The sequence below is a fragment of the Bos mutus genome, chromosome 25 (genome assembly GCF_027580195.1).
Source record: "Bos mutus isolate GX-2022 chromosome 25, NWIPB_WYAK_1.1, whole genome shotgun sequence".
Classification (NCBI taxonomy): domain Eukaryota; kingdom Metazoa; phylum Chordata; class Mammalia; order Artiodactyla; family Bovidae; genus Bos; species Bos mutus.
In genome coordinates, this window is record NC_091641.1 from 40,825,980 (window position 1) to 40,836,542 (window position 10,563).

The 10,563-nt window shown below is 61.9% G+C and overlaps 1 protein-coding gene across 1 annotated transcript in view; it reads left to right on the forward strand.

Moving 5' to 3' along the window:
• Positions 1-10,563, forward strand: part of IFT140 (intraflagellar transport 140) — a 57,652-nt gene that overhangs the window by 45,670 nt on the left and 1,419 nt on the right. Inside the window, 12 exon segments of the mRNA XM_070362713.1 lie at positions 1,940-2,117; positions 2,358-2,548; positions 2,817-2,912; positions 3,095-3,227; positions 3,367-3,510; positions 3,597-3,650; positions 3,652-3,726; positions 3,801-3,983; positions 4,659-4,865; positions 5,046-5,258; positions 5,357-5,523; positions 6,482-6,623. Of these exon segments, the coding sequence (XP_070218814.1) occupies positions 1,940-2,117; positions 2,358-2,548; positions 2,817-2,912; positions 3,095-3,227; positions 3,367-3,510; positions 3,597-3,650; positions 3,652-3,726; positions 3,801-3,983; positions 4,659-4,865; positions 5,046-5,258; positions 5,357-5,523; positions 6,482-6,623 (1,783 nt within the window).

Below are 10,563 nucleotides of genomic sequence, written 5' to 3' on the forward strand. Positions count from 1 at the left end.
CAAGCGGTCTGCCGGTCCCATGGGGGGCGCCCTGTCCTGCACCCCGTAAACCGTCAGCCTGCTGGGCTCTCAGACCCTCACCCGGCCCACCTTCCCGTGCTGACTCCCAGCGGGCCGGGTCAGCCCCCGAAGGCCCCGCCCACTCTGGGTCCGCCTTGCAGGGGCCAAGTTTACATTCCTGAGAGGCAGGGGCCGTCAACTCCCAGCAGATTTTTACCTCTTCTGGGTTTTTCCCACCAGGGCTCACAGCAGACGTACTCACTGAGTTCTCACCACTTTCCTCCTTCCGGGGCCAGAGGCGAGGCTGACCTCTGCTCCACCAGCCATGCCGTGTCTGGGAGATGCTGGCAGTCCTACATCTTCCTCACACCATCAGCTCAGAAGACCCCGCGGAGGGGCGCCCCTCCAAGGGGGCCGCGGGCTGGGGATCAGCTCAGAAGACCCCGGGGAGGGGCGCCCCTCCAAGGGGGCCGCGGGCTGGGGTCGCTGCACACACGGTGCAGTCACTCACCTCAGAAGGAGGTTTTCCCGACAACCTCTGGCAGCAGAGCGTTGCCTTCGCTCCTTACTTACATCGCTCTTCCTGAGCCAGTCTTCACGTGCTCTCTTCTGCTGGACAGCAGGCAGTGGTTTCAGGAATAGCAGTCCTTGCTCTGTCTTCCCGGGCTGGGCAGGCGCAGGCCAGGTCACCCGCCTGGGCTCCTGTGGGCCAGCGGGCCGGCGCCTTCCCAGCCCCCAGCCTCGGGCGGAGGGGACAGCTGGGACGGGGCTGGGGGCTGGCCTAGGAGCAGACCTGAGTCAGGAGTGACCTCGCCCTCCGAGGGTCCCCTCGTCCTTCGAGCACTGCCCCCCGCGAGCAGGGCCCTCAGCACCCCCGAGGCCTCCCTGCTCTTGCGCACGGACTCACAGGAGCATAACCTTAGAGCAGGGACGCATGGCAGAAGTGCAATGCCATGTGTGCCGCTGGGCAGCCGTGAAGCTGTCGTCCACCATGGCCCCATCCACCGGGGTCTCCACAGGGCAGCCCAGGAGGAGGGGCCTCGGCGGGTCCCAGGAACTTTTGCGGGGCCTGGGCTTATCGGAGAGTCGGCTGCTGGGAGCCTGTCTGCCCCTTATGTTGAGGGTACAGTCCACACGCGGGCCCGGGCAGCAGGGAGTTTGCACTGTCAGACGGGCATCGGGCGGGTGTCCATGTGGCCTGTCCGTCGGGTGTGCGGACCCATCAGAGTGGCCAGCGTGCTGGGATGGCACTTCCCACGGGCTTTTCCCAGCCCGGCTTGGTGGTGGGGTAGGCCCACCAGCTGCTCACGTCCCAGGAGTTACTGATCTGTGCTCCTCAGGGCCGTGGGGTCTTCTGGGCATGGAGCACCCTCCCTCCCATCAGCCTCATTTCTCGTTTCTTGGGGAGGCCCGACCTGCTGGGGTGGGAGGGAGAGAGATGCCAGAAATCTCCGAAAGAGGAAGACCCCCGCCCCGAGCCTGTACCGGGGGGTCAGAGGGCAGCTCTGCAGGCCGGCCCCAGGGACCTTCACCACCTTCTCTCATCCCCCAGTCCCCCGCCGACCCAGGGGCTCTGTGGAAGGACGCTGGGCCACTAGGAGCCCAGCCTGGGATGGAGGTGCTGGTTGTGGGGGGCTGGGTGTGCTCTGAGGGGCACGGCGGGGCTGGCAGCCTGTGCAGGACACCCCTAGTCTTCGTGAGAGGGTGGCAGAGGGGAGCCTGGGCGAGGGGCAGGGTCCCAGCTGCGGACCGGGCTACAGGGCTGTCATCGCGTCCTCCTCGGGAGGGCCCGTGGGCCCCAGCTTGCTGGGCCGCTCTGTGGGTGAAGCTGTGGGGCTCGCACGTGGCCTCCTCCTTGGGGACCGTGTGCCTGGCCAGGTCCCTGCGTTACCTGGCACGGGGGGTGGCCGCTCACCAAGCCCTGTGTCCTCCACCACAGCCAGGCCGTCTGGGAGAACATGGCACGCATGTGCGTGAAGACTCAGCGGCTGGACGTGGCCAGGGTGTGCCTGGGGCACATGGGCCACGCCCGGGGGGCCCGAGCGCTGCGCGAGGCCCAGCGGGAGCCGGAGCCGGAGGCCAGGGTGGCCATGCTGGCCGTGCAGTTGGGCATGCTGGTGAGTGGCACGCCCCTCACGCGGGCCCATTTCCCGCCCGTGCGGGCTTATCTGGGTCATTGGCTCACAGGGAGCAGAAAACCCCTCGGGCAAGCTGAGGCCATAACGAGGGGTGGGGTGAGGGCGTGGACACCCCCGGTTCTGACGGGATCCACAGCCCCTCGGTGATGGGGGTGTCAGACTGCAGCTGACAGGCTGGCCGCCCGCACCGCAGAGCGCCCGCACCCCCTGTTCCCGCAGGAGGACGCAGAGCAGCTCTACAGGAGGTGTGGGCGCTACGACCTCCTCAACCGCCTGCTGCAGGCCTCAGGCCAGTGGCAGAGGGCCATCGAGGTGGCCGAGCGCCACGACCGCATGCACCTGCGCACCACCTACTACAACTACGCCCGGCACCTGGAGGCCAGCGGGGACTGCGGCCCGGCCCTCAGCTAGTGAGCCGCCCCAAGTGTCTGAGTTTCTCCGGGGAGGGGCCGGGCCAGCACCGCTGCAGGGGATGCCCGAGCCCTGTGGCTCTAGGGGGAGAGCCGGGCTCGGCCAGCTGTGTGCATGGGCCTGGGCCCCCACCGGACAGTGTGCTGGTGGGGCCCGCAGTCGGGAGCATGGCCGCAGAGCTGAGGCGGGAAGCGAGGTGCCATCCGTCCTCGGGTCCTCAGGGCTGAACCTGGGCAGGGGTGAGTGACGCCGTCTCTGCTCCCGCAGCTACGAGAAGTCGGACACACACCGCTTCGAGGTGCCGCGGATGCTGGTGGAGGACCTGCAGGCTCTGGGGCTGTACGTCAACAAGATGAAGGACAAGTGAGTGCTAGCCCGCGGGGCCTCCCGCCGGAGCCTTCTGTGCGACGGCATGGAGCGTCCCAGCCCCTCCAGGCTGGACCCCAGGCCTCCCCGGGACCTCACCCAGGCTCGGCCGCCCAGCATCCCATCTCCCAGCTGCTGTGGGCCAGGGCAAGGGCCTGAGGAGAGGTGTGGCTCCGCAGGACGCTGTGGCGGTGGTGGGCCCAGTACCTGGAGAGCCAGGCCAAGATGGACGCGGCGCTGCACTACTACGAGCTGGCCCAGGACTACTTCTCCCTGGTCCGCATCCACTGCTTCCAGGGCAACATCCAGCGGGTGGGTGCCCCGACCGGGTTGGGTCGGGCCGGGGGACACGGGGTGGGGGTGCTGAGGGAGGGGGCTGGGTGCTCCAGGGGAGGGGGCCTGCTGCAGCGGGGCGGGCTGGACGTGCGGCCACTGTCCCTGGTGTCTCTAGGCCGCCGAGATAGCCAGCGAGACTGGGAACTGGGCGGCCTCCTACCACCTGGCCCGGCAGTACGAGAGCCAGAACGAGGTGCGGCAGGCCGTGCACTTCTACACGCGTGCCCAGGCCTTCAACAACGCCATCCGCCTGTGCAAGGTGGGCGCCCCTGCTTCCGCTCCAGGGTCCCGTTCCAGGGGAGACCCTCCCGCCAGGCGGTCCCCTCCACGTCTGTGCCCCCACAGGAGCACGGCCTGGACGACCAGCTCATGAACCTGGCCCTGCTGAGCTCCCCCGAGGGACATGCTGGAGGCCGCGCGCTACTACGAGGAGAGGGGCGAGCAGATGGACCGGGCCGTCATGCTGTACCACAAGGTGAGGCCGCCCCGCCTGGCCCAGCCCCGCCTGGCAGCGCCCAAATGGCACACTCAGAGCCCCGCTGTCCACAGGCCGGCCACTTCTCCAAGGCCCTGGAGCTGGCCTTTGCCACCCAGCAGTTTGCAGCCCTGCAGCTGGTGGCAGAGGACCTGGATGAAAAGTCAGATCCCGTCCTCCTGGCCCGTTGCTCTGACTTCTTCCTGGAGCACGGTCAGTACGAGAAGGCCGTGGAGCTGCTGCTGGCCGCCAAGAAGGTACGGCTGCAGACATGGGCCTGCTCCCCAGGAGGGCCTGGCAGCTGTGCTGGGGTGCAGGCCCCTCTGTGAGAGACTCACCGCTCTTTCCCAGTGCACGTACCACGGAAGTCCCGCCGGGGGGCTCCTGGGTGTGCAGCTCAGGGCCGTCCGCAGGGCCTCTCATCCCCAGGACTCTGTCCCCCTCAGCTCAGCACACGCCCCCCTTTCTTGTCTCCCTGTGTCTGACAGCACACTCACACACAGGAGTGGCGTGTGCACAAGGCCCGCAACAGCAGGCCTGCCATCTGCATCTGGGCAGCACGCCTGCCAGGCTGCCTGTGCAGCCTCCGCAGGGGGTATCCCTGCCCAGGTCACACTGCACTTTCTTTCCAAGAATCTTTCTCAAGTGAAAAATAGAAAATTTTTCTTAAGAAAAAAGTAATTAAACCTCCTACTCTGAAAACTTGAATTGAGAAAGAAAATTGATCTGTGGTCTCTTCTTCCATGACGAATATACCTTCCTTCCCAGCGGCGTTTCCTTGGCTCTTCTAGAGTGTCTGCAGGGAGAGATGGTCCCCTGCCCTACCCTGGCCACGTGCTCCCCCAACCAAGGGGTGGGGTTGGGGATGCCCCCCTCCCGCCCGCCCACCCACCCGAAGCTGACCACCCCTCCTCTGTGTCTGTGGCCCCCAGTATCAGGAAGCACTGCAGCTGTGCCTGGAGCAGAACCTGACCATCACCGAGGAGATGGCTGAGAAGATGACGGTGCCCAAGGACTGCAAGGAGCTGTCCGAGGAGGCCCGGCGGGTGCTGCTGGAGCAGATCGCCAGCTGCTGCATGCGCCAGGGCAGCTACCACCTGGCCACCAAGAAGTACACGCAGGCAGGGGACAGGCTGAAGGTGAGCGTGGTAGGCTCCTGCTCACGTCCCGCAGGGCGAGTTTCCCGGGCTGGGCTCCGGGGGCGCCCGCGAGGCCCTTGCAGCCCGGAGCTCCCTCGTCCTAAAGCTGCGCCTGTTGCGTCGGGTGGGCGCTCCGTCCGTGTGCCTGGAGGGGCCCAGCCCGGCTCTCTCTCTGTCCAGGCCATGAGGGCGCTGCTCAAGTCCGGGGACACGGAGAAGATCGTGTTCTTCGCGGGCGTCTCGCGGCAGAAGGAGATCTATGTCATGGCGGCTAACTACCTGCAGTCCCTGGACTGGCGGAAGGACCCCGAGGTCATGAAAAGCATCATCAGCTTCTACACCAAGGGCCGTGCGCTGGACCTTCTGGCCGGCTTCTACGATGCCTGCGCCCAGGTGCCGCCCCGCTCCCCAGCCCGGGCCCGGGGGTGGGGTGGGGGGGAAGGCAGGGCGGGGCGCTGGTCCCATGCCGGTCCTGATGCTGCCTCCTGCAGGTGGAGGTCGACGAGTACCAGAACTACGACAAGGCACATGGGGCACTGACCGAGGCCTACAAGTGCCTGTCCAAGGCCAAGGCCAGGAGCCCACTGGACCAGGAGGCCAGGCTGGCGCAGCTGCAGAGCAGGATGACGCTGGTGAAGCGCTTCATGCAGGCGCGCAGGTGCGGCCGTGGGGCTCACAACGCCCGCAGGGTGCCCTCTCCCTTGGAGCTCGCTGCACAGTGGGCACGGCACTGGCAGGCGCACTCTGCAGCCCCAGGCACGGTGTCAGGGCCCCTCTGGTTCCCGCAGAACTGGGCCAGTTCTAGGAAGGTCGCTCCAGAGATAGCCCAAAACTTCTGAGGGAGGCAGGTGTGCTCCGGGAGGCTGTACCTGCAGGGAGCCTGCGGCCCGCTCTGATGCGCAGGGGCTCCAGCCCCCGGTTCCGGCGCGGGCCTGGGGTGGAGGCCCGCTGTTGCCAGACCTGGACATGTCCAGGACCCCAGTTCTTATTTACTGGCTGCTCGTGCAGCACTTCCGAGACCCTCGTGTGGGCCCTGAGCTCGGCTTCTGACTAAATAGAAGCACTTTCCTTACCTGAGAGCAGGCTCTCCGAAGAGGAGCCCCAGGCTGTTCTGAAGCTGTTTACAGAGCTGGGCTCCTTGGAGGGCACTCCCGGCTCCGTGTGCAGGTTCAGGAACCTCAGGGTGGCAGGAGGGAATGGGCACAGTCCTGGACAGGTGCCCGGACAGACTGGAGGGCGGGCCTGCGGGGCTTGCAGGGCCTCCTGGTGCCCCTCACCCACACTCACTGGGAACCGCCGAGCTCCTGGCACCACTGTGCTGGCCTTTCCCCGGGGGGCCCTGCGTGACCACCTCCCGGGTCAGCACACTCTCTCCAGGCCCTTGGCCTCCGACCCAGGCCCCCCACCCCGGGCAGGGCCAGGTGTGGACAGGCCAGTGCCCTCCAGAGTCCAATGAGGCCCTGCGAGCGGCCAGCACGTTTTGTTAAATTACTGAGTTTATGGACCTCATGGGATTGCCTTCACAAAAGCTGCGCCCTCCAGGCCGAAAGCCTGCCCTGACCCTTGACACACAGCCCTCGCGGGGCTGGGGCTCAGGCTGTCCGTGCCCCCAGCAGGACCTACACGGAGGACCCCAAGGGGTCGGTCCGGCAGTGCCAGCTGCTCCTGGAGGAGCCGCACCTGGACAGCGGCGTCCGTGTCGGGGACGTCTATGGCTTCCTGGTGGAGCGCCACGTGCACTCGGGAGACCTGCAGACGGTGAGGCCTGGGCGGGGACCGTGCCTGCAGGGTGCGGTGGGGCTTGGCTTCCCTGCGGCTCCGTGTCGGTTTTGATTTTTCAGTCTTTTAAAAAAATATTTATTTGGCTGTGCTGGGTCCTAGTTGAGGCATGTTGGATTTGGTTCCCTAACCAGGGGTCGAACCCAGGCCCCCTGCACTGGGAGTGTGGAGTCAGTCGCTGGACCGCCAGGAAAGTCCCTTCCTTTCCTACCTTTCTTATTTTGAAATACTTTAAAAATGGGAAGTTACAAGAATAATAGAACCCCAATTACCCTTTACCAGATTGATGAGTTTTAAAATATCTTGTCATATTTATTTATTCACTCTATGTTTTAAGATTTATATTTTACACATAAAATGAGTATTTCCTGAGCCATTCAAGAGGCACAGAGTCCTTTCCTGCCCCCCACCCCTCAGTCTGCTTGTACTCGGGGTACCCAGCTCCTAGAGCTCCTGAGGGAATTTGTACAGTAAGATGGATGTCAGGTCCTTAGGTGCCAGATGGAGCGTGTAGGTGGACTTCTGGCCTCAGAGCACTCTTTCTGGAAGGCTCTTGATCATTCAGTTTAATAGAACAGTTCTCAAGCATTTTGATCTTGGGACCCCTTTACATTGGGAAACTTACAACTCAAAGAGCTTTTGTTTATGTGGGTTATGTCTACCAGTACTTACCGTATTAGAGAATAATAAATTTGTAAAATATTTGTTAATTTACTTAATCATGAAAAACCCACAATATGGTAACACAGATGACATTTTCGTTTAAAATAACAGCAATTTCCAAAACGAAGACCTTTATGAGAAAAGTAGCTTTGTTGTACATTTTTGCAAGTCTCTTTAATGCCTGATTTCTGCATTCTATGTGGCAAAACAGGTTGTTTGAACTGAAATATGAGACCTGTGATGAAGACCCAGCTCACACCAGCGTGCAGGCGAGAAGGGGCGGGCCTTCCCGCACCTCGCCGGGTGTCCGTGGGTCTGTCTCCTCACCACACTCCTCAGGCGGAGACCAGGCCTTGCTTTTCGTACTTGTTAGCTTAGAACCCGTTGGTCTGTCTTGGATCTTGTACACACACGTGATTTTATCACATCACAGTGGTCATTTGGAAAATACTGGTTCACTGGATTGTGCAAACGTGAACACAGTTCATTACACATTGGAGAAATCCGCTGGCCGACGTCACAGGGCCCTCATCTGGAAAGTCCCAGTGCAGGACGGCTCGCCACGGCCTCGATGCAGGCGGGTGCACAGTGTGTCTCACGGTGGTGGTCACGCCCCGTCTGCAGGCCCCCCTCCCCCACGAGCGCCCACGCTTCCCCCCCAGTCTCGAGGGGTCTGTCCTCTTATTGGTGAGCATGGCCTGGACAAATCCCCATCGGACCTGTGTGCTGCTGTGTCCTCTCCATCTGTGGGGGCCCCTTGCACCCCCTATCTGGACCCGTTTTGTGTGGGTGTATTGGCCCTGGCACAGCCGATCCCTTTTTCAGAATTTTTCCTGTTTGCACTGGTGCAGCTGCTTTGCTGTTGCTGCAGGTTGACCGAGACCAGGTTGACAGCCCTGCTGTCGCTCCGTCTGCACTTGTGCCCCCGGTGGGTCTGGACCGCCTCTCCTCCCTCCGTCTCGCGTGTGTCTTCTCTCTCTTTGGAGTGTAGTCGCTCCACACTGCTGCGTGGTGCCTGCTGTGCAGCGAAGCACACCAGCCACGCAGACACTCGCATCCCTCCTTTGGGTTCCGCCCCTGCGGCCCCCGCAGCGCACCTCGCTCTCCTGGTCTCCTTACTGTGCGGCTCTCTCCTCTGCCTTCCTGTGTACGAGACGTGTTTACCGCACAGTCCTCAGCTCCCGGCTTAAGTCCTGGTGTTTCTGTTGGTTGAGTCTTCTCTATTGTGGTTCATATTTTCCTGCTGCTTTGCAGGCCTGGTGATTATTTATTGGATTCTAGACACTGTAACAGAGAAGGCAATGGCACCCCACTCCAGTACTCTTGCCTGGCAAATCCCATGGACAGAGGAGCCTGGTGGGCCGCAGTCCATGGGGTCGTTAGGAGTCAGACATGACTGAGCGACTTCACTTTCACTTTCACTTTCATGCATTGGAGAAGGAAATGGTAACCCACTCCAGTGTTCTTGCCTGGAGAATCCCAGGGACGGGGGAGCCTGGTGGGCTGCCGTCTCTGGGGTTGCACAGAGTCGGACACGACTGAAACGACTTAGCAGCAGCAGCAGCAGCAGACACTGTAAATGTTTTAGGTTGTCAAGTGACGATGTCTTTGTCTGTGTGTGTGTGTCTGTGTCCCTGTGTGTGTCTATTTTTTTTTTACATTATTTATTTATCTTTGGTCATGCTGGGTCTTCGCTACTGCGCTCAGGCTTTCTGTGGCTGCAGCGAACAGCAGCTACTCCCTGCTAAGGTGCACAGGCTTCTCGTTGCAGAGCACAGGCTCTAGGACACGCGGGCCTCAGGAGTTGCGGCGCGTGGGCACTAGAGCACAGGCTCGATAGATGTGCTGCACGGGCTTAGCTGCCCTGTGGCTCGTGGGGTCTTCCCAGACCAGGGATTGAACCCGTTCACTGGCATGTGCGTTCTCATCCACTGAGCCACGGAAGCCCTGAGTGTGTGTTTAGACATCATTGAGCTTTCTTCTGAGATGAGTGTTACTTGAAAACAGTTTGATCCTTTTGAAACTGTATTTGGGAAAGCTACAATTTATTTTTCATCCAAATATTTTTTTCTGCCGTATTCTTTTCAGCCCATCTACACTGCATGCAATGTCAGGGTCCAGCAGAGGCCAGGACCTGGGCTCCAGGGCTCCCTTGTTCCTCGCGTACCGGCTGCCATGTGGACGCAGTTCTGGTTCTGGTTCTGGCTCTCTCAACCACAGGGTGTGGCTTCTGTGTGCCTCTCACGTTCCCTAGCGCCCGGGACTCGGGCCTCCCCAAGGCAGTGGTTACAAGCAGAACTCACCCAAGCGTGGGCCCCAGAGCGCCTGTCACGGTTGTTTTCTGGGGCCAGTGTGTCTGTGCAGCCTGTCTTTGCTGGTGGGAGGCTGACCTAAAGCGGGCTCAGCGGAAGCCTCTGTCCTCATCCTTTGGGTCTCCGTACTCTCGTGCAGACAGCAGAGCTCTGCCCGCCACATTTCCCCGTCATGTCCCCAAGGGCTGCGCACAGACCTCGCTGCAGCCCAGAGCGCTGCCCAGCCCAGCCCCCGCAGCCAGTGACCCGAGGCCCCTTCCTTTCCCAAGCGCTCACAAGCCCAGCATCGGCCAGTCGTTCCAGAAGTGTTGCCAGCAGGCCATGCCGGCCTCGTGGGGCACGGCCCCAATTCCCAGGGAAGCTGAGCGTCCGCCCAAGGCCCCAGCCTGAGGGTCTGCACTGTGAGCTCAGACTTCCTGGCCGGCTCGCCTGTGTCCTCTCAGCCCTTCCACTTCCAGCTCCGAGCCCTTCTGTTGTTGTGGAGACAGCTCTGAAGTGAACCAGTGTCCCCCTTTTAGGAGAACACAAGCTGGACGGCAGAGATGCTTAGACCTCTGAATCCTCAGTATCAGATCACATTGCAAGCATTTCACCAAATTCTTTGCGGTCTCAAGCTTTGAAGCCAGTGGGATTTTTAAGCTCTTTTATTTACTTATTTGGCTGCACCAGGTGCTCGTTGCAGCACACGGAATCTTTGATGTCCTGACCAGGGATGGAGCCCTGGCCCCTGGCGGGCAGTGTCTCAGCCACTGGTCCACCGGGGGGTCCCCTGAGGGAAACAGTAACTCCAAATTTAAAAAACCTATAAATAGAGACAGGACAGGCCTGCGTGTCTCCTTCCGGGAGGAGGGCAGAGAAACCCTCCCTGCAGCTGGGTGGGGGGAGGGGGTCTCCCCCAGACGCCCCTCCCCCGTCATCACAGCCCCGCCCAGACCCCTAGCCCT